This window comes from Lathamus discolor, chromosome 5 (genome assembly GCF_037157495.1).
Source record: "Lathamus discolor isolate bLatDis1 chromosome 5, bLatDis1.hap1, whole genome shotgun sequence".
NCBI classification, from domain to species: Eukaryota; Metazoa; Chordata; class Aves; order Psittaciformes; family Psittacidae; genus Lathamus; species Lathamus discolor.
Window position 1 is genome coordinate 31,269,102 of NC_088888.1, and position 24,275 is coordinate 31,293,376.

At 38.6% G+C, this 24,275-nt stretch overlaps 1 protein-coding gene across 7 annotated transcripts in view; it reads right to left on the reverse strand.

Moving 5' to 3' along the window:
* The window catches only part of ACTN2 (actinin alpha 2), an 81,942-nt gene that overhangs the window by 15,081 nt on the left and 42,586 nt on the right, over positions 1 to 24,275 (reverse strand). For 4 of the 7 annotated variants that reach the window (XM_065680211.1, XM_065680212.1, XM_065680209.1 and 1 more), the window contains exons 4-12: positions 21,731 to 21,817; positions 20,580 to 20,667; positions 18,453 to 18,531; positions 15,028 to 15,109; positions 12,854 to 12,939; positions 10,090 to 10,182; positions 8,838 to 9,068; positions 7,549 to 7,696; positions 5,890 to 6,040 (exon numbers count right to left, since the gene is read on the reverse strand). In XM_065680211.1, the coding sequence (XP_065536283.1) occupies positions 5,890 to 6,040; positions 7,549 to 7,696; positions 8,838 to 9,068; positions 10,090 to 10,182; positions 12,854 to 12,939; positions 15,028 to 15,109; positions 18,453 to 18,531; positions 20,580 to 20,667; positions 21,731 to 21,817 (1,045 nt within the window). Of the gene's footprint in view, positions 1 to 5,889; positions 6,041 to 7,548; positions 7,697 to 8,837; positions 9,069 to 10,089; positions 10,183 to 11,604; positions 11,691 to 12,853; positions 12,940 to 15,027; positions 15,110 to 18,452; positions 18,532 to 20,579; positions 20,668 to 21,730; positions 21,818 to 24,275 lie in introns of all 7 variants that reach the window. The other 3 variants (XM_065680208.1, XM_065680210.1, XM_065680214.1) reach the window with 1 other exon arrangement.

Here is a 24,275-nt window from a genome sequence, read left to right on the forward strand (position 1 = left end):
AGGTGTCTAACCATCTTTGTCTCAGCTATTCCTGTGGCATAAGCAATTTGATCTCCTGAAGAACAGAATGCTTCAGTCTGGGGCTTTATCAAGTTTCTGAAGATTGATAGAGTTTCAGAAACATACATTTCATTTTAAATAATCCAATGATCCTTTCCAGCTTCATATGCTCTGAAATTATTTAACGGAGAAACAGAACACAGATTGCATTCAAAGCATAATCTCTCTCACAAGCCCATCAATACCAATATGGGCTGCACAGATCTGGGACAGAGAACAATTTTCATCTTCCTCTCCAGGAACTCCCCACAGAGCTGGATGGTTCAGAGGACAGGGATCAGCAGACCCGTGTATGCCACCAGCATGAATCAGCACACCCGCAAAGGATGTAGCAGTTAGCAATGCTTTTTCACCTGCTTAATAAGCTTATATTATCCTGACAGAAAGCAACTTACTGCTCTGCCTAAGACTGGGTAACTTTTTAAGGCTCTGTCCTGAGATTCTGCACTAAGTCTATCTCAAACTGATTTTTTTACCTCAGTGGCAGATAATCCCTTTGGTTCTGCCGCAGTCATCATGACCATAATAAAATACATGTATTTGGCTCTTTAGAAGCTCACTTTTATTGGTGAATCACCATCCACTGAATTTAGCTCTTGGCTGCTCCTTGAGGACACTTTGCCCAATACTAAACATTGCAGAGTCTATGATACGCGACAGTGTGGCAATATGAAGCTAAGATTCACTTTAAGACTTGAACAAGACATTAAATGCAGATAGAATTTGTTCTGTTCTTTTGAGCATTCTTCTCTAGACAACTGGCAAGAGGAATGTACAGATCACTTTGCCATAACTTAGAGAATCATAGAGGTCAAAATGAGAAAACAGGTAGCTTTCCTCTGTGAAGCTACATTGTAGGGCAGGGGCAGTGTTCATGCTTCCTCCTCTAAGCTCAGTCAGAGCAATGTAGTCAGGATGAAGTTGAGGCGTATGTAAACCTTTCTGTTTAAAGAGGCTTCAGATGCGCTGCAGTGTATTGATTGCTGAAAGTGAAGAACGCTAAAACAAGTAAAAATCAAATGCCATAACAATTTTTAAAAATAGCAACACCAACCCAAAACTGAAAGAACTGCTACACATAAAGAGAAAGCTGCTACCAAGTCATACCATAAAAGGCCTCCTGAACTTGAAAACTTACTCCTCCTTTGGAGCAAGCCTTTTTGTAGGCCTTTATGTGATGCAACAAAAGCCATCTATCTGTTAAGAAATTTCAGGTCAGAAGCTTGGAGTTTTGGATGAAACAGGGTGAGATAGTTTGCTGCTGTAAGTTTTTGGCTGGAAGTTGGTTTGTTGGGGTTTTTTTTCATTATAGCATATTGAGATTACTAGATGATGTTTCTGTGCGAGCTGTGAGCTCACTAAGGGGATGGGATGTGGAGGTTTGTATTCTGATCTCTTTTCATATACCACATCTAATATACGAGAATACGGAAAGGTGGTTTTCCAGATACTCCAGGTCACATCCCTGACAGTACTGCAAATTGTATTTTTGCTTCAGTAGATCACTTATCTCCTTTTGTCGATTAGGATAAGGGCAGGTGACCTTCTATGAAAGCAAGGGACTGATTGTACCAGCTCTGGTCAAAGTTCTGGAAGTTAATATGCTAACAGTCCTCCACCAGCTCTGCCAGAGAGGTTCAGTCATTCCGCAAAAGATCTCTGCTATCCTATTTCTTCCAGGCATACATGCTGTGGACAAATAGGTAGGAAAGGAATCATATCAAAACAACTTTTACAAAGGGCACCGGTGGGTCAAAAAATGTAAGTTAAATTACCAAGTGGCATTAAATAGCATCACTCCACTATGTGTCTGGGCCTGTTGTAGTTTACTTCAAATATCTATATATATAATATTCAAGTACATTATAGGTATCAAACAACATTTTTCTGCTCATAGCAGGAGCAGATGTAGAAATAACAACCTTCAGGAGATTATTTACTTCGAAATAAAGCACAGCTTTACATTCCTTGTCCTATTAATTTTTGTATGTCAACATTTAAGCTGTGAAGAGACATTTTGTAAAAGGAAGTTTTGCTTGTCACGAAGTATTGCTGCACATGTGTTACAGACCTTCTAAGGAAACGGTCATTTCTATTAATTTAGATGTTTGAAGTCTACAGCCTTTGGAATTTAAAAATCATTAAGCAATTCCTATTGATCCTACAAGTAATTCAGTCTTATCTGTAAAGAACTAAAAATTTACTCAAATTTTGCCCTGATCTAGAGAAGCACTTGAGTATGAGGTCACTCTAGCAACAGTGATAGGGTCACAGAAATAACCTGCTGAGCTACATGCTTTAACACAGCTTCAGAACCAGCTCAGGTTAATCATACACGTAAGCACAATTTGAGCCCAGGTTCCCAGAAATAAAAATACTCTCCAAATCAGTGTTGCAGTTAGTGGTCTTCTTGGCTGAAAATCAGTTGCTGTATTAGAAGTGATGGATGCACGAGAAACTACATTCTAAAACTTTTCTCACTGAAATGAACATACGAGTTCAGAACTGTGTATGGCATAAATGAATACAGCATTTCATAGTACAGTTCACACAAGTTCTATTTAGCATTTGCTATGTCATAAATGGCAAATTCCATTTTAGAAATGCCTGACTTTTTACAGCTTTGTATATGGCCCTATCCAAGCCTTGCCATGCCTCATTGCCAAGGAATATCTAAGTCTACATAGACTGGAACACAACAACAATCTTCTAGCAGTATCCTGGCTGGAATCACCTGCCTGCACATAAACACAAATCCTCTATCTGAACAGCACCAATGCACAAGCTTGTAGCAACTTTAAGTGCGCAGTGAACTGAGCTGCTGCAGCAGAAAATACCAAAACAGAGAGGAAACCATAACTGGTAGAGTGCAAGGTCACACTGCAATCTTTCTACTTTGAAATAGCAACATTAGGCAGCCAAGAGATTTGCTGAAACAAACCACAGAGCTGTACTGCCTTGGCATTTAGACACAGATCATGACGATTTCTCTAAGGGCCTGATCCAGTGATGAAAAAACACCCAAAAAAAGTGGAGGAAAAATATACCCACACTGACTAAAATACTCTGTTATCAGGTGCCAATGCTCATTTCTTGGCACTCAGATATCAGTCAATCCTTCTTTAAAAATACGAATGAAGAAATAAACAAGCATTTTCCTCTGTAATTGCATTGTGTGAGGAATTGTCCCTGAAATCAGTATTTAAATAAAAGCTGCCCATTTCTTGCAGCTAATAATAAAACTTGACCTTTATGACCTTTCATTCAGTGTTCTCCAAGGGCATTAAGCCTGACTGAACTATGAGTCTCAGTGAAAAATCAGGCACTGACAGCCCATTGTATGAGGAAGCAGAGAAGCAACGGGTTTTCAGCACCTTTGCAGACCAGGACACAAATAACTTGTTTAACTTCACACAGCGAATTACTGAAACAACTGAGAAGAGACAGTCCTAAAATAGACAGGATACAGTGTTCACTGGCCTCACCAGAGGTAAAGGACGCAGGGTTCAAAACACTGGTAAGCAGATGCTGCGCTATGTATACTACATTCCCAAAGTTACTCAACACTTGTGAAGCTGAAACTGCATTAAAAATGATTAGGTGTTCCACAATATTTCTTTAGTATAAAGAGGAACAAACCTTGGGGCAATCCCAAGCACAGCTACAGGTTGGGCAGAAAATGGACTGTGAGCAGTCCTGAGGCTTGGGGCTGCTGGTTGACACGAAGCTCATCATGAGCCAGCAGTGTGTACTTGCAGCCCAGAAAGCCAACTGTGTCCTGGGCTGCATCAAAGGCAGCGTGACCAGCAGGTCGAAGGAGGTGACTCTCCCCCTCTACTCACTCTCATGAGACCCCACCTGGAGTACTGCATTCAGCTCTAGGGGCCCCACAGAGAAGAACATGGAGCTGCTTGAGTGAGTCCAGAGGAGGGCCATGAAGATGATGAGAGGGCTGGAGCAGCTCTCCTGTGGAGACAGGCTGAGAGAGTAGGGGTTGTTCAGCCTGGAGGAGACAAAGCTCTAGGGAGACCTTACAGCAGCTTTCCAGTACCTAAGGGGTGCCTACAGGAGAGCTGGAGAAGGACATTTTACAAGGGCATGTAGTGATAGGACAAGGCATAATGGCTTTAAACTAAAAAAGGGGAGATTTAGATTAGACGGTAGGGAAAAAAATCTTCACTATGAGTGTGATGAGACGTTGGAACATGCTGTCCAGAGAAGTTGTGGATGTCCCATCCGTCAAGTGTTCAAGGCCAGGTTGGATGAGGCTTTGCACAACCTGGTCTAGTGGAAAGTGTCCCTGCCACAGGCAGTGAGGTGGAACAAGATGATCTTTAAAGCCCCTTCCAAGCCAAAGCATTCTATAACTCTGTGAAATAACTTCACAGCAGAGATCAAGGCATGCCAGAAGGTGTTTCATAAGTTCACATACTCGATAAAATCTCCATTCTCAGTATTTTTCAGACTTCTTTCACACTAACTAAGCCCCAGTACTTTCTCTGCTTTACTTTTCCTCCTTTAAATAGTCTGGAAAAATTAGGATTTTTCTTCTGAATCCATTTGAATTAGATGATTACTGTAAGTGCTGCTGCTATCAGTAATGAACTACATTTTTATACAACTCTGATTTTTAAATTGTTAATGAATGTGGAGCTGTTTATGAGTCATGGTCCTTCACCAAGTGAAAAGAGGGCATGGTTCTTAACACTTGATTTTTGAGTAGTAACTCTTTTGCCTATTCAAGAAGGTGAGAAATTGAAACTTGGAGAGCTGAAGCCAAGGGCAGGAATACGAGAATTTTGATCTTGGCTCCTGTTTCGACCACTACTGCACATTTGTTCCTGTTGGCTTTCCAGATTTATACTGTGAGTGAGCAATGAGTTTAACTATGTGCCAAATTGCTAAGATCAGGGGTAGTGCCACTGACTTACAGTACAAACCGACCACAATTAACTGCAAAAGATTATAAACTCAAATGTGCTTACCTTGGTGCAGATACCAAGATGATTTTACTACTTAACGACATCAGTATATGACAGTACAGTCCTGAGCAGAGCTTTGCTGACAAAACTCTGTTTCATGTAGGTGAATTAACAGCCTTAACTGGGCATAGTATGCTGAGTAAGCAAGTGTTGGTCCTGTGGCTAAACTGACAGAACTATAGGTGAAAACTCCTGCTCTCCTATAGGAGAGCTTGTGTGCTGGATTGCTTGTGTGACCCTGAGCAAGTTATCTAGCTCCCATATGCCCTGCTGTCCTTTCTGTAAAAAGGAAACAATGGCACTTCCCAGTATAATAAGAAAGTAAGTATGCTGGAGACAACTAATCTTCAGAAAAGCCAGTGCACTACCCACTGCTATAGAGATAATTTAGGGATGTGAAGCTTTTTGAAAGGACCAGTATACCTGGGGGAAAATCCTTAATTTTAATGTGAAGATGCTAGACCTGTAATTTGTGTAAGTGAAAGTATTTTCTAAGTTAAGCAACTCATAGCCAGTACCTCTCAGCAGACCATATGAACTGAAAAATAAACACCTCCAGGATTCCCATTAACATGTAATGGACTCATCAGTAGTGCTAATGCTAAAAGATTATTGTTAAGTCACTTTTAAAATGTTTGTTTTCAAATAATTTTGGTCTGATGAATGTCTATATTTGGTTGGGGGTAAGGGGGAGATGAGGGAAAGGTCTCAGTGACCAGCTCAGATAATATACTTACAAAGCTATCTCTGGAATTCCTACGTTGGTACCTATGACTATCAAATTCATTGGAAAGAGTTTATCGCAAAGTTAAATGTCAGCAGCTGCAAGCCTTTAAATGGAACATACTTCAGCTCCTGGGCAATGGCAGCGATCTGTTCCACCCTGTCCTGGTGAGCAGCCAAATCGCTCTCAAAAGCTTCATGTTTCCTTAACATGGCGCGGACTTCTGTCAGAGAAGCAGATTCATAATCCTTCTGAAGCAAGATCTGCTCTTTGCCTGAATGAGGAAATATAAGTGTTAGTAATATTTTATTAATTTCTTGGTTAGAACAATTGCAAATTTAGTCAAGTTTTTAAACTGAGGCACAGTGGCAATCACATGTTTGAGATGAAGTCCCACTCCCACTGAAATCAGTAGCAAATTGTCAGCACAACAGTGTTATTTAGAAATACATTTTTTTGGAGATCTGTCAGTAATTCCTTTATTTTTGCATAGTCTGTTTATACTAGTCTAAAACAGCGAGTAACACATTGCTTGAGAAACTGGCATAAAAATGGTGTGTCAGCAAAAACTGGGGCTCTAAACTGCTGTGATAAGTCTGCAGAGTAAACTTATGAAACCAGAAATCACATTGCTATGCTCAGCTTCACTCTTACTAATGTCCTTTTATTCTTTTTCATGTCCTGCCTTCAATTCATTTTAGCACTTCCAAAGGAGGGTTAAAAAACAAATGTGTGGCTGCCTTTTGTATCAAACACTGAATTTTGAATGGAAAATGCCAACCTATTTGCAAAAGTAGAGAAGCGAAGCGGAAATCAGAAACTCAAATACCACTCTTCAGTAGCTCCTCTGTTGGACAGCTGAATCTATGCAGATAGCCCCTACAACTGCAGCTCACCACATGGCATTGCACAGCTCTCTGAATTCTAGAGCCATAAGAGACTATTGTTTCCTCGCTATGTACCCGCTTATGTGAAGTTTTCCCTGCGTAACATGTAACATGTTACCAGGAGTAGTTTATGCTCAGAAAATAAGCTCTCAGTGATGATAAACATTGTAGTTTCCCTTCTAGTATCTGCTTGGCAGCTGTTTACAGCCTTGTATGCTTCAAGCAACTGTGTGGACTCCGGTTTCCTTTCACAGTGTGAAAAGATTGTCGCTGGAAAAAGCCGGAAGCATGGCAGAAGCAGGAAGACTGTTGTCAGAACAAACAATAGGATAATAGAGCAGATCTATGTTTAATTGTCCCAAACAAAACTGTATGCCAGTGTTTGGTCCTATGGTTGTTACAACTTCATGTAAGGTTAGGTTACCTTTAAAAAATAGAACTAGAAATGGGGTCTAATCTGTGGTATGGAGCAAAGCAGAAATGAGTCCATTATCATGTTATTTATGTGGACTACTCATGATGACCAACTGATAATCAACTCAGAATTACTTTGTTAATAATTTCACACTTAACCAGTGGTGCCACTGGATTGCTGATGCACAAATACATAGGAATCCATTACCAGTAATGGCCTGTATTCAAATGCTGAATATTCCCATGAAGTTTGACTCACTACCTCAAGAGTATAATTTTGACAGTTGCATTTCATTAGCATCAATGCCTACAAGTTAGGATCATGACTGCAGTCAACAAAACTGCAATTTTATCTGTTATTATTTTAGATTTCTAAACCTGTCCAAACTACTTGTGAATTTCTGGCTGGCAAATGTTCAGCACTGACAGTTCAACTTTGAACATTTACACATGAAAAATGCTAGAAGCCATCTCTGCTCACCATATGCCCACTGTTCATGAGTGGAAGCTTTCTGCCTAAATTTCTCAGCCAAGTGTTCAAGTCTTTCTAGCCTCCGTATTTCATTCAGCAGCCACTCTTCATAGCCTTTCTCAGCTTGTTCAAGTCTCTGCCAAGCGCCGGCAATATCCTGTGAAGAGAATACATTGGAGGGAAGGGATGAAACCATAATCTTTTTTAATCCAAATTTGCAGATTTCAGATTCATTCACAATTTTGCTCCAAAACCAGAAGTTTTATGTCCAGATTTTGTAAAATGACAGAATCATAGAAAACATTGTCAGGCAGCTCAGGAAGTCTTGCAGTCCAGACATTTACTCCTAATAGTGCATCCTATTCAGGGAGGTTCATAAAGGAACCCCTTCACAAATGTCTTCAAGTGCAGACACATTCAGTTTCTCCATGATACCTCCCATTTTACCTCCCATCTTACAATGCTCTTTTATGACAATCCTATCTATTCCCAAAATAAAAGTGCTTTGCTCTCAGAAGTTGACAGTAGCAAAATAATTAGCATCGAGAGGATTTGAAGCATATTTTGTCTGGAATACAAATTCATTTCACTTTCTGTAGTGCACAAAGTTTTGTGAGCTTCCTCAGAAGCTCAAAGGCATAAGTAGGAAACTGAAGTAACAGGGCTCTTATTTTCTGCACATGGGAGTGGACAATGGCCCTTTTCAGTTAACGCAATCCTCTGTTTGTCAAATCTGAGCAGCCAAAACACAATGATAGAACAGAGTACAGAAACAGGTTTGCTGTCTTCCACAGGAAATGTTTTGAGCCACAGCCAACTCACAATATTTATCAGATGAGAATTCTTAGTACTGACTATTCTCATCTTTACAGACAGAAGAAAAAGACGAATTTGAAAACTATAAACAAGCGGAAACATACATCAAGCAATGTCTATTTCTGTGAGGCTGATGACCAACATGTCAGTGAAACCACTGTGAGTTTTGCTTAAATAAACCATATTTGGCCTCACTGATAGAGAGGTATTGATAACACTCCAAAAGGAAGCTCTGCATTGTCTCACATTTCAAGACAATTTGCTCTTGGGGATAGGTTTCAAAGAGGCATGAGCATGCTTAGGAGAAAGCAAGATTCTAGAATGAAAGGTGATGAGTAAAAAGAGTGGTTTGATGTTAATGAAGTGCAACAAACTGAAGCTTCCGAGGATGATTTAAAATGGCATTTTGATCCTTCACATTGACATTTTTGTGAGAATGTTAATAAAAAGGAGAACAGAATATTGATGCCTCCTTTACTTACTGAAACCATTTTCCCCTCTGATGGCATGAAAGCTGGCCGATTGCTGATTCTCAGTTTTGTCTGCAGAGTGTTGAAATTGATCTCCAGTTGACATTTCTCTTGGACTTTGGGAGGTTTGTGTTTGCGGCGGTAGTCCCGGAAATCCTCTAATTTCTTCTGCATAGCCTGCATTGTTTTTTCTGGGGTCCTGTTTTCCAGCCAAGGAATTGTCCGGCGAATCCATTCTAAAAGCTTTCAAACCAACACAAACAGTTGAAATAAAGGCAACAGAAAAGCAACCAAAAAAAGATCATATTGAATGCACAAATCCTAATTGAGTTTGCTCCATTTTAATATTAACGACTTCAGCTAGTATCAGTGCCTTAAAGGCAAGTAATAATGTTTTTAAGGCTGAGCAATACTCTTGTAACTAGTTTTCCCAGATATTCTAGGTGTTTCTAGAAATACCCCAATTCTCAGAAGATGAACACACTTGTAAGGTGCCTCTAGCTATTTACTCAAAACCTGAGTTACCTAAAATCACTTGCCACCTTCAAAATTATTGGTTGTGATGTCCCAGGTAGTCAAAGCTACGAGATCAGGACAGACACCAGCCAAGTAACTCAGGTCATATAAAAACCTTCACTCAGAAGTCAGTTACTGCCAACATAATGCTACTGTCTTTGTGTCTATGATCTCAGCATGGTTTTGCATGTTATGCATTAAATACAAGGGAGCTCTGACTTGTGTACTACACATCTGTAGTCTTGACTTGACAATTTGCCATTTACCAACAAAGGACAGGAGGGGTACAACATGCCCCCTTTTTCATTCATTGCTGCCTGTGTTCACAGGTGCATCATTAACACCCTGACTGACCCTGTCCAGGGGTGCTTTACAGTGCACAAAGCCTGTTGGCTTGCTTGGAGTGACAGGAACCTGGATGGTCCACATGCGGACAAGGATGACTGCCTTTGGATGTTACAGGGACAAACAGACAGCAAGTTTGGGTTTGGGGCAAACCGGTGACACTTCTCAGAACATCTTCTTTGGCCCATTAATAAGACTGGGTGATTTGCTGGAGGTCTCACAGAAAGTCTACGGCAAAGGAGTCACTGAACCTTGACACCTTGGGCATCTGAGCTTTGTACCCTACCACTGTGACATTTACGCTTATAATGTCTTCACTTTGCTGTCTTGCAGAGAGTACATGAATCTCTCAGTACTTTACCGGCATAATTGTAACCACATTACAGATAACAGCTGTCTTTACCTCACTTGCTAGTCTTTCATACTCCTCCATCAACCTCTCATTTTCCTGATTCACAGCAAGCACCTTACAGATCCGGTTAGCTGCAGTCTCAGCCTGTAAAACACAGCAAATAAACAGGACATATTCATAAACACATTCCAAGCAAGGTACAGGCTTGAAGAATGTGGCTGCTGAAAATACAAATCACATTGGTTTATAGTTGTTGATTTGTGCTCCTAGGTTACTTGAATGTATATTTAATCTCCTTCCACAGTCACAGATTCCAGTGGCCTTATTATACAAGGGGAATTGCACACTGCCACTACAGTCATCTAATAAATCTTTTACTTGCAAAGATGACTTAGGCCATTCCTAAAGTTATCCTATTAGGTTATTTTTTTTAAATCACACCAAGAAGTATTAGGTTTGTTAGCTACACTGGAAAGACACCACATGCGATTCAGGACTCTCAGTCCACTTTATACCTGCACATCATATGTAAATATACCCTTGAGAATATATGCAGCTCAACCATGACAGCAAATCTTTTCATGCCTCCTGCCAAACTTATTTGTGAAGGCACTGTGTAGCTCTGCCATATTTAACATTTCCATTAGTAGTTTGGCATCACAGGTCACACTTTCATACAAATGTGAGTCTGGAGTACGTCTAATCAAATAAATATCTGTGGAGACTCCTGTCTTACAGAGTATTTGGAATCCCCTTTGCATGAACAGCAAAACCTTCATACCCAGAAGGAAGAGGACGCAATGGCATAGCTGTAGAGAGTAGGGGGCCTACTAGACAGAAGGGAAATTGAATCCTGTGGATGAAGCAAAATTTGCCTACTTTAAAAGTTCTTTCTTGGTTGGTTGGTTGGTTTTTTCCTACATAATTTGGTTTATGTCCATTTACAGTCTAGAACTGTATGAAGCAGAACAGTGGGAAATGACACATTTGTAAGTGAGAATCCCATTCTGTATGACAGATCTGCTGTTGCTGTTCTTGTCTTTTATATTAGTACTTTGATCCACAAATAATTTTGCTGGATTCAGTGGGAAGCAGGCACAAATACTGTGTTGGATGTCTTCTGTGCCCTTCTGTGTCTTTAGGCATCTTTGAAAATCTAGTCCTACGTTACTACTCAGCATGAGTATGTCTGGAATACCCTCCATCTCCAAAAGTCAAACATCCTTTTATGCAGCAACTGCATAAGATGTTGATGTAGCAACAAGCAACAACTCCATTTCACAATATTTTCCAATATAGTTTTTCTGAAATAGTCTTTATAACCACCAAATAAAGACCCAAAGTTAGAAACAGAAGGGTCCATTGGAATTAATGAAGTTCAACTTGCTACACAACATGTAACTAAAACAGGTTCAAGTGTTGGTTAAAAACAAGTATTAGTGCTCGAATAATACTTGCAATTGTTAATTAAAACCACAAAGAACTAAATTAGGGAGTTTTTAATACACTAGTGGAAATGTGAAACAACCAGTCAAAAACACAGCAACCTGAAGGGACAGTTGATACCTGCTCTGCTCCAGCAAAAGCATGGTAGAAGCAGGACACATATGTCATGATAGCTCTCTCATCAGGTTTGGGAGTGTTCACAATATCTACAAGAGGGGATGAGAAATAAAAACAAAACCCAAAAAAAAAAAAAAAAGAAAGAATTGAGGAGTAGAAAACAAAATGCATAAATTGAAGCACAACTTGTGTCATTGTGATTGCTTTCTTGTCCATAGCGCTGTGTTCTAGAAACTCTACGAAGCTGTAATAAATTTAGTGTTAGATCGATGGGTGCTGACAGAATAAAACGTATACTAGAAATTCAACACAAGCTCTTACAAAGAGATGGACTTTTTTTAATAAGCTTGATCCTGCAGTATTGTCACAAGGGAAGTGGCCTTGGCTTTGCCAGGACTATTTGCACTAGAACTGGCATTTGTATGTCTGGTGACTTAGAATGTGTGTGTGGGGGTTATTAAGACACAGGAAAGCCAGACTACATTTTGATCTGGGGAGATGTTCTCTGGAAGTTGCATGTGGATTAATTATAACCTTAGCATTGCATATCTGTATTGTTTACATTATTAATACCTCAAGTATGTTCAACTCTGAACAGCCTTGCTTTTTAAAATTTTCCCTCTTTTCATTATGACATGATTCCAGAGCTCTTCTGAGATGCCTGTGTATGATTCCGTGTCCATTTTGCATTGCATAAACATTTTATGTTGCCCTTTGTACTTACCATTATGCATTTAGCATTTTAAAAACAGTCCTGAAAGCATAAGAGAAGGGTTTATTTTCTGAGCATCTGTTATGATGATTTTGACATCTGTAACAGGAATAATATCCAGCAGGCAGGGAAACAATGGCATTCTGCTATTGTAATTGTTTTTTCCACTCTTAGTTTATTTTCATCTTGCATTTTTATAGGTGCTTCAAATGAATGCACACAAGTTCAGTTAACATAAGTTAAAGAGAATAATGTCCTCTATTATATTCAATAACCCGCTCTCAAAAACCTACTGGATATTATTAGTAAATATACAGAAAGATGAGATAGGAAGGTTTGTTTCTATGGAGCAAATGGATAGACTACTCCTGGCTCTACCAAGACAGCAGCTCACAGAGAAAATCAGGCAAAAGGAAATGAGCTCAGCTATAAGACACTGTTCTAGAAACTAGCGAGAAAAGGATCAGAAAAGGAAAAATTGCTGAAAGAAACAAGACAGAAGGTGAAGGATGAGATCTGATCCATCTTCTACAATCTCACCTTCTGAGCACCAGCAAATGCATGGTAGTAACAGGAAACATAAGTCATAATGGTTCTTTCATCAGGTCTGGCAGTGTTTACTACATCTGTGTAGAGAGAAGAGGGTTAACTGCTCAGAAATTCTCACAAGGTACTTTCATCAGATTGCGCTGATGATGCCACCTCAGTGCTGTAAGGATTCAAAATAAATACACCATTATTCAGGTTGCATCTGTTTACTGATACCAGTGCAAAACTACCCAAGCTTTAGGAATCAGTAAATGGAAAAGATCGAACGCTCCCTGAAATGGAAAAACATTTGAAGGCTGAGACTGTATCGCTACCTTCTGGCTTGTGAAAACTTCCAAGCAAATGGCATGGCTGGCAGATCTACTGCGTTCAGCTTCACTCCCTCCAAAGCAAATTCATCTAAATCACTAGAATTACTCCAGAGTTAAGCACAACCACTGACAGTCACAAAATAGGAGTGTGTAAAGTGTACATTAGCACAGGGTCTCCATGACTGACAGGGTATTGACATATATATGAAACCTGTATAACTCCTGCAGTGTAGAAATATATTTTGTGCTAGGAAAAGCTTGGACAGTAACAGTTTTGCAATCCTTGAACCACTCTGTCTTTTTAGTTAATAGCATAAATCACAGGAGAGTTTGGCTTGGCTGGCTGATAGCTTTGTCCCTGTTATAGCAAGAAAGAAGTACAGAGGGTGCAATCAACATATGGATACATTGGTAAAAATGGACCTTTACAGTTCTTAACAGAGAAAGGCAGAAAAAGGTGGGTTTACGCCAGTTAGAGCTGAGTGATGAAGGATGCCAGTGCAAGACGTAAGGATTCCTGCCAATTTAAGGAGTGGGAAGATACTGGTGTGAAAAGACCCAGGAATGAGGTGACAATTTCTTGTATTAACAGCGACATTTCCAAGTTCAGGACAGAAGTATTTATTGATTTTGCATCTACTTCACATAGCTGTGAACTAAACATTACAAAGTTTCCACTGAGAACGCAGTGGAAATAAAGAGAGCAAAAAGTGATGGTGAATACTTAAAGGGTATTAGAAGCAGCGTGATTTTACTTCCTCCTCCTCTGCAAGAAGGAGAATAGTAAGATAAGGACTAGAATGTACAGAAAATCCGGTGAGGAGAAAAAGAGGTGTCTTACATTGTATGTGAAGAGAAAAAAATGAGGTTCAATGGTAAGGAGGTAGCACTTCTGTATATTCCCTTGCACAGTATTTCAGAGTAAAATAATTAAATATTACTTCAAATGGCAATTGCAGTTCCAAAGATTGAAACAATTTGTTTTGAAGCATAAAGGTGAAACCAAGAAACCTCTTCAATGAAGGGATTACAACCTCGATTTTCCAAATCATTCTACACTGGCCTAACTTTCCTGCCAAAGACTTCAAGAAGAGCAGACACTGTCAGTATGAGTGTTCTGGATAATTCCTGTGTTACTACTGCTCTACTGACAAACCACCAGAGCAGAGTCTGTGTACTTGGAGAAGAAGGCTTTGCACTAGTGTAGGCAAATTCCAGTATTTTGGCAGCATTTTTGTCTGGAGCACAAAAGTTTGGTTGTCTTGAAGAAATACCAGAAACTTTAATAAATATTTTTTGTAATTTGCCAACAAATTCTAAAGATTATTGGAGAAACCAAATATCAAACTATTGTTAAAACCATCACTGCAAAAGGTTTATAGCTAAAATAAACAAAAAATTTGCTTCTCTCAACCTAGCTCTCTTCCATAGGACGCATGTTGTTAGTATATTTTCAAAGTTCTGTACTTCTATTTCTGTCCCTCTCATTTAAACATCTTAAAAAGCGAATATGCTTTAAACTGCTAACAGTTCTATTTCCCTTTATTAGATATTTATTTCTTGAATGCAAGGATTATCTTTTGATCTTGCATTTTACTCCAATTATCACTGTGGGGGCTGAGATGTCCTGAGATGAGGGTCCAAAGTACTATAACAAATAAAACAACAGCAAACCACCAGGGTGAAATTATCCAATACGTGGGGAACAAGAAGGAAAAAAACTGTCTGAAAACAAAGCAGGTTGCTCCATTATGATTCCAGTGGAAGGAATGTTGAAAATTTGCTAGTTACAAAAGATGTTTTACTGTCTTCTACTAGTGAGTAACACAAACTTCAGTAAGATACAACTCTCACCTTCTGCATCCAACATCTTAGGGATATCCAAATGCTTTTCAGCAATTTCCATGGCAAGGTTGATATTTCCTATGGGGTCATCCTGTATCAAAGAAGAAAAGACAATGAGCTAAAGATAGTCTTTCCTTGAAGCAAGACTACAGTATGTACACTAAAACTTACTCTGTTTTCCAAACTGGGAATTGGAGTCACAACTATTATTCTTCAAAAAGCTGAGTCTAGGTGAACTTTTGGTTTATCTACTGCTATACTTTCAAAAGTAATATACTTTCAAAAGTATACTTTCAAAGCCTATCAATCATGTACGACTGGGACTCTATTCTGGAGCGGAACATAAATAACGTGTGCAGTGTACACTCATAATTCTGAGCAAATTCTGAATGAAGTACAGCAGTAATGCATACAGTCAAGGCCACTGGTCCAGTAGGCTATACTAGACAATTCTTCATAAAGTTAATCCTGCACGTTTTATAGCTACTCTACGTTATGTTATAGTGATACAAATTCTACTGAGTTTTTGGTTGGTCAGGTGCATGCATGAGACAAAGCAAGCACAGACAAAACAACTCTCCAGAAGGAGCAAAATTTCTCAGTTTTGGCTTGGACAGACAAATCTGTAATGCCTCTACAAATGGAACTTCCTCTGGGTTCGAGATTTTGATTTTGGTTTTTTGAAGGAAAGAGAAAGGAAACAGCACAGTTCAGATAAACAACACGTATTTCATGTCTTACACTACAGACAATGGAAGACAGTGACATATTGGGGCTTATCTTAAGGCAGCCTTCCCGTATCAGCTTGGAAAGTAAACCCCCTACATGAAATGGCAGTCCATGCCATTAACGCTTTCATTATTTTCACATATTCTGAACAATGCCAATGTCTACAGAGAGAGGTTGGGAAAATAAGACACAGAAGAGCAAAGCTAGAGATGTTGCATGGCACTGAAAAAATGTTACTTTGTTCTCTATAGGGAATTTCCAGGGCTTCCATTTGAATACAAACACTTTATAGAAAGGGATCTAGTCTCGAGCATGCTTCTTGCATTCCTTTGAAATAAACTTAGTAAGATTATTTAATATGGAATGACAGCAATTGCTTAAGTTTCACAGAAGACTGTTCCTCATGCATGTACATATGTCAGGTATCATATAAACATACAATACTAGTTAGCCTTTCTTTTGAAAGTAGCATGTTCAATAAAATATGTCATGAAGAACAGTTTACATTTTGAAACCTAACTATTTGGGTATAATAAAATACAAAGTCTCTAATTATAAGTTATCACTTTATCATCATTTAGCAGTTTCATGCATCACTGTAAGAGAAACTTCAAATGTGAAGAATATTTAAAACCTATGAACTTATTTTTTCTATTACATAAGACACCATATGTAATAAAACATTTGTATGCACATAACTGTGTATACAAAAGCTTACTGAAATTAAATGGGACAAAAATACACTAAATCTAAGTGAGACCTATTGACTAGTTTAAAACACTTTGCTTATGGATGAGTGATGAGCACCTCCTATTTGTGTGTTTGGTACTAAGTCCATGAGTAAATAGTGCTCTACTGGTAAAGAATTTGTTTAAAATCACAGAAACTTCTGAATAATTGGAGATCCCCAGCATCCATCCTTTTAAACAAAACTACAAGCCACAGTAACTAAAAATCTCTGCTACAACTAAGGAAATACCTCATCTAATTTGTCATAGTCAAGAAGACCAGGCCTGTGTCTATGGATAAGGGCGTTGAAAGCAAGGCCATCTTTCCAGCTACAGGTTTACACAAAACACATTGGTGAGAAAAAGGAAGGACAGCATGCAGGAGATAAGTAACCACGAAACAAGACACCAAGACAGCTGTTAATGTAACCAAAATGAGCAGTCAATCAAACATAGCCAGGTCAGAAAAGCAAGATCTATTTTAGGATTTTTCTGCATGTGCTTTATGTGCCACAGCTCAGCCTCCGTTTGAAACCTGACCTGTTCTTATTTTGGAAACCTCTAAGAGGGAAATAGTAATACTGAAGCCAATCTGCTTATGTTCTATTCCCTTTTCTCAGTACTTTCATATAGGATGGTTGTACTGTGAAGTTCTTTACTACTGTGTACACTTTTCAAAGCACAAACTCAATCAAACTAACTACTGTTTGTGCAGTGCTTTAGCACATGTATGCAGAGACAGGTAGCTGCCTCTGCATTCGTTCCATGAATATGTTTATCTGTAGGAAAGGTTATATATAGCATTAGAGACCAAGCTAGTGCTGATAGTTAATATTTTGCCCTTTGGTTCAGATCTGCAGCTGTCTTCACAACTGCCTAGATTAAAATCTTGAGTGTTCAGGAGTTAGTTCATCTAATTTTCACCACTGCACATCTTGAAGACCCCAGCATAGATCTGACATATATGTAAAGCAAACTAAGTTTTCAAATAATTTCATTTCATTCATTTATCTTTTCACTCATCAAAGGCTTTCTAATAACAGCTGATCCCTAGTAAAATCAGTATGTAATGGAAGTGCATGGAATCAAAAATATAGTCTATGATTTCCATTGTCTCTCAGCAATAAGAAGTTACACTCAACAAATTAAACCCATGATTAAGTTTTCTGATTTACCAATGTTTATGTGAGACCTTAAGATGCATTCATTCGAGGGAGCAGAAAATGGTATGTATGAATTGAGAGCTAACATGAAAAGACAACATTCCACTTTCTTTTTAGGTTCTATTTTGTAGTAATGGTACTCAGAAATTCTCACATTATTACTTGCTTCTCATTCCTCCCCCTCAAGCCAAAGTGGCTGGTATCTTTTAGAAAGCATGCATTTTGCCAAGAGTAGCACACTGTAATAAAATAGTTTTGTAATCCCCATGAGGTCCTACCCTAAGGAAGTAAGGGCATTGGTTTCATTTCCGCTTGTCTGAAAGCATAATCAGTGCAATTGGTGTTTTTCATGGTAGACTAGTAATTTACTGAGTAGTCCTGACTACCAAGGTGTTTGTTCTAAGGAAGTTTAGGATCAATCATCAAGTGATTGTTTATTGCTCTGCAATCTACAGTCATTTACACCAGATTCAGAACAGGAGAGACTGTAAAATGCTACCAGTGGTGAATACAGAATTCCAATGTATCAGATTTAATATCCATATTGGCCAGTGCAAAAGACTTCATCAACTGCCTGGCAGTTGAGGACTAGATTATTTGCAATTACATGCTAAAGCCATTGTAATGGAAAGGAAAAGACACAGGACAGTCATAGGGTCCTTTCCTCCATGTCACCATTTTTTTGAAGGGAGTTTAGAAAGCCAGTCAGAATTAGTATGCACTCCTCAGCTTGTCTTGTAGCAAACATGCTAAGCAAACCAGAAGTGAGCCAAATCACTGCAGGACAGCATGCTGTACCACCCAGACTGATGACCTTATTTAGCTTGGAGTAGTCAATAAGATCAGGTCGGTGTCTGTGGATAAGTGCACATAATCCAAGGCCATCTTTCCAGCTTTACAATAAAAAATAGAATGGAAAAAGATTAGTTAATAAAGTCATGGCATTTTACACTGTGATCCTTTTTCAAGGCCTAAGTCAAGCAGGAACTCTCCTATCAAATTCTGACATATTCTGTCAAGTCTCATCCCTTTGATCTTTTCTGTTACTCTGCTCCTTTTCCTGTAGTACATATCTTACTCTACACTCCATACACATAGGACTCCACAATACTTTCTAGGCAGTGTACATGATGTACAACCTGTCCCAATTTCAATTGCTTAATTTGTGTAGTGTTCCAGGATTACATGTTCATTGATGAAAGTGCATAATCTCCTATTACACCTACAGCATGTTTGTGAAAAAATAATAGGAGAGCAGACCTGCAAATACTTGAATTTGCTGAAGTGATCGGCTTTTTTTGTGTGTTATTTCAGACAATTTTAATAGCACAACAATTTCATGCTCATAGAAGTAAGAAGTCATAAATCAGCTTAGTTTATTTAAAACACTTCACACATATGACAGCTTCAATCTGAGCTCTTACACTTCAATGTGACTTCAGGACCACTACCTTTTGAGGCAAGGATAGACAATGAATGGAGCTACAAATAACATCTATTTGGAAAGATTATGAGAGGTTCCTTTCAGCCAGAAGCAATTATTCTTAGAGATACTTTATGGAAACACTTTATGCAATCACTGGGATTGTGAGTTTGAGGTCTTACCCTGTGCAGTAATTGTGTTTATTAAACATGTTAAGACTGTTAGAATCCCTGTCATGAAGATGTCTGGTTAGGTCTGTCAAATAATAGATCCACCTCCAATAAAAATGTGATCAAATTAAGTAGAAAATGCATATGATGTATAGTATAAAATCATCCAGAAGGTAAAACTGAATGAAAATGAGCACGAAACTAACAAAAAAACTTTTTTTTCCAAAAGGTATAGACTGAAGCAGTCTGGAAAACTCATTGTAAAGTAGTTCTGTAAGAGCTGATCAATCCAAACAATAAGCACGGTACTTCAACTCAAGATGTTTTCCCCATGCCATGTATCAGACCAACATATGTATGCATATATACTAGGATTCTCATGCTGTAACTTACAGCATACCTTGCATCCATATAAATCTCTAGTGAAATATACCTCTGTACATTCAAGGAAAATAACACATAATCAATTTCAAATCTCTTAAAGGCAATGCAGGGGCTGTAAATAAAACAAATTCTTTTTATCTGAGGATGCATGTGTGAACTGTACCTTCTCTATCACTACATGGGCTTTAGGTGCTGTCATTACAAATTAATTCAAAATACTAAAGCACTATAATACAGAGCCCTTGTTGTAAGTACTATAAGGGCTCCAGGGAAGGCAAGATTACATGGTTAAACAGTGCAAATTAAAAGTCATGTAGTTTAATGAGGCAGGTCACTGGCAGAGCTACAGGAACTAGCCCAGTGAAGTCTGCAAACCAGGCAGCCTGCATATGGCCTGGAACTCCTTTTCTAGCCCTTAATGAAAACACAGAACCACAAGGCTGGAGCTTCCCTAAACTTTCCAGCTTAGGTCATGGTCCTGATTTGGAAAAAAAATGCAATTGAAGTGCTAATGCTGTGTACTGAGTGCATTTCTGGCTCTTTATTTATAGTTACATTACAAAATTATAAAGACTGATTCATCATAATGAGATATTTTCATACTCCACACAGTGGTATTTTTGCCAACACCAGTCTATAGCTAGTGGCTTTCATTTGAAAGCAGTCATTTGCCAAGTCAGTATGCTGCAGATATTCCCATATACCAAGGACATCTAATAATGTAATATGGTCATTCTGTATGTAGTAGAGATTTTTTTCTTTTAAATGCTATGTAAGCCATGGTAAGTAATGACAAAGGCTAAACAAAAAACGAGTTTGAAGATAAAGCATGAAAATTTGAAACTAATCTAGTTAACAGTGAAGAGTGAAATTCTCCTTTAAATATATACCTACATAACTGTTGGAAAAAAATTACCTATAATATTTTAGACTGCTTCTACCCATTGAAATAATGGAAGGTTACCTAAGATGGAAGTTCTGAATGTTCACATTTCTGTAAGGAGCAGTTTTCCTTTGACACCACAGCAGCAGCCCTTCTTTGGCAGAGGTCTCTGTAAAAGACGCCAGGGAGTTTTAAAAAAAAAAGGAATCATGTAACAAGTGCTCAAGTAATTAATTTCTTGTCATCTAAAATGTGGTCAGCCACCTGAAACTGCCTGGCATAAGCCAACATTTAATCCTAAAAGATAACTGATACAAATAGACTAACGAGGTTCCATTAGGACCCAGAGGACAGCTCAAATGGAACAACTCAGACTACAGTCTCCACCTGCACAATAATTCTGGGTATATTAGAAGTTTAAGAAATTATATGGGTTAATAGAATATATATCTGGAGAAAAATACCTAATACAAATATAATAGAGCCAGACAGAAAATACTTGTAGCCTCAGCGCGTTTGCTTAGGGGAAGGTGTAAGTGCTGAACAAATACCTTTATTATCTGAACCCTAAGGGCATTTGAATGCATAAGTAAAGGACAGAAACGATCAAACAGACCATTAGGTCTACATTTAGTGTCCCACAAATTACGGGCAGGACAGCGTGCTGAGCTTGAATGGACTACTTGTGTTGAAAATTGAGATGAGTTTTCTAGACTTCTAGACTTTCCACAGCATAGACTTGATTTAAATAATATTGTAACTACAACACACGTTTGGAGCCAGTTACCAATGAAAGTTAAGAAAATAAATTCTAAAGTGGGGAGGGGGTGAAGTTTTAGAAAGAAGAGGGATATAATCAGATAATATTTGCAAAGAATGGAAGAAATGGACAGTACTAAGAAAGTATGCTGGGAATAGGACAACCATACAAGGTAAGCATAGTTTGAGGCCATGGAAGCCCAGAAACCCAGGCATGTATCTATCTTTATAACTGAGAGACATGCCCAGAACCTCTGCGTTTAGAAAGCTGCCTCAAGGTCTCTGTCAGGATAAGGAGGGTAATTACTTTTTCCCTCCAGAAATCTATTTTGTCACCAGGAAGGCAACTTTCAGCATCATTTTCTGTGAAAAAATAATTAATTTTTAAAACAGTCATCTCCCTTGTGCACAATCCACATGCAAATGTCTTGAAGAAATTTCCTAATTATTTAACATAGTTGCATTACTATTACCTTCCACTGAAATATCCTGAATAGCAAAGCGAAGGATGATAGTCCAGATCATACCCAGCGTCATTTTCACATTGCCATCAACAATTTCTAAGATGAAAAAAGAGATAGTAGTAGTTTTTAGACTTTTTTCCACTTTCTCTTATTTTAATCACATATCTCAATAAATAATATATTGCATCTAAGACGTTTGTTTTCTATTGACCATATTACTTTATCTAGGCAGAGTTCATCTGGGTTCTATTTTCAACAAACTCAGGCTTGTGTTACGCTGGCAGTTGGAGTGAAGATCACTGAAGTCATGGTCACTTCAGCCCTTCCACACCGAAAGGCTTCTCTCCAAGTAGTTGTAACTGTTCCAGATCTTTACCTCTTAGGCTGACTTTTTTAAGAGACCCTGAGAGGAAATTAATTCTTAAAGTTTGAACAGCATCAGCTTTACTGCTTTCAAATACAAGGGAACTGAAAAAAAAACATGGTCTTGCCACAAATGTTAAGAAACTACAGGCCATTAACAGAATTATTTTTTTAATAAAATGGTTATGAAAAATTCCCCTATATTATTTAGACCTTTTTGAAAATTTTACCTATAGTACCAGCACAGACTAGACATGAAGAACAGCTCAGGAGACACAGCACTACCTGAGACTAAGCTACATAGCTTCCTGCCAAGCAGCTCAAAAACATGGCCACAACGTTGTAATGTTGTACAGCTCTGATGCCATGCACATTTATGTATCTTTGATATTAAAAGGGATTTTCTACCTCTGAGGTTTCAATTTGTTTCAGGACTGGTTGAGTCAACCTGTAACAGAGGGTTCTAGGAAGGTGCTTCCTCCAACCCTTGTCACATATACGTGGGAATCCCTTCCACAAGGTGAGTCAGAATTCAGTGCTCCTACATTGCAATATGAACAGTGATACCACTTAAACTTGTCAACACCAAAAAATGTACAGCCAGACCACTTAAGCATGGTGAAAATGAAATCAACCTGAAAAGTATGGTGAGAGACTCAGGAAAACATAGTGGGACTGTAAGAAGGGTCTAATACTAGCAGGGGAGACAGTGGAACAGTGAGAAAGGGGAACTACAGGCTGCCTTCCCAGTCACCTCACACCAAAAGAGCAGTGGAGCAGGAAGGCACCAGCTGCTCTCTTACTTGAAAGTCACCTCCAGCCTTCCTCTAGCAGTGGAGCAGCTGTGACTGCCTGGGGGCCCACTGGTGTTCCAGGGAAGGAGCAGGAGGAACTTGCAGCAGGAGGAATTTCCTCAATTTAACATCAAATGCCAATAGAGGTGCCAGCAGAAAATGCAGTCGCTCTGCTACTTAAAAGATCTCTGAATACAGGGGCAACTTTTAAAGAACAAAGCAGCTGTTACCTCCAAGACTTAAGCTACATGTTAAATTGCAGTAGTATGTGACACAAGCTGTCATTTGAACCTATGGGATTAACAAATGTGGTAGGAGATATACCACCCATCACTATTCTATACTTACTTTTCTTGTGTGATAATCCAACTTGATATATGAATGGCTATTTTTCAGATTTCCCATTTGGGTTCTACACTAATTTACCAGAATCCTTACCTCCCTTAGCCTGCCTTCCATGCATTATTATTATCCTATTACTCCTGAAAGTCCTCAAGTCTTCGAATTAAACTCTCCCAGCCAAAAAAGTCCAAATGGCAACTAGGGCATGTAATTCTCTCTCCTCCTGCCTCCTTGGTCAAGTATTTAATTGTATTTTGTTAGGATGTCTGATATGCATATACAGTAAGGAATAATTTCTTCAAATGTAAAATAAATGAGTTTAAATACTCAGGAGGCATTGCTGATTGTCAGGCAATCAATTCATGCATTGTTGTTTTGATTTGCATACCCATATGTACACACAGACAGAATGAAAGAGCAAGAGAGGGACTTTTCTATGTTGTGACTCAAGGAGACTTTCAAGCAATTTGCCAGGTTTGGTTTCTTATTTTCTACTGCTAGCATAGCACACAAAAAAGACATGTATAAAAGACAGGAAAATACCTAAACAGAAGGAAAACAAAGTTGCTAAATGTTGAAAAGTATCAGTGATGAAAAGATACCAATTCAATCCTATCATTTTCCTCTACAGGTCAATAAAAAGACTTCAATATATTCTTCACACCGCTTGCTCTGGGAGGAATACAGTTCCTACGCCTCACATACACAAAGCTACAGCTTTCTGGAAATAAAAGGTCTTGCTGACCTACGAAGACAGGAAAGGAGAGAAGGGAAAGGGAAGGGGAAACAATAAAAACTACCTCAAGAGAAAGCTAAGCAAGGCAGTGTGGCAAGTTCTATAAGGTTTTAGTGTCATTTTTTCATTCTGCTTTGGGTTTATTTATGTATTTTTATTCTAACCTCCCTGTAGCAGATTCACAGATCATTTGACCTTTTGATTTGATTTTTCCTGCCCCCTGGAAAAGCAATACATTTCCCCTGCAGAATAACAACTGTAAAAGAAGTGTTTCCTATTAACAAGACACTTATCTGTTATGTTTCTCCATATCTCAGTT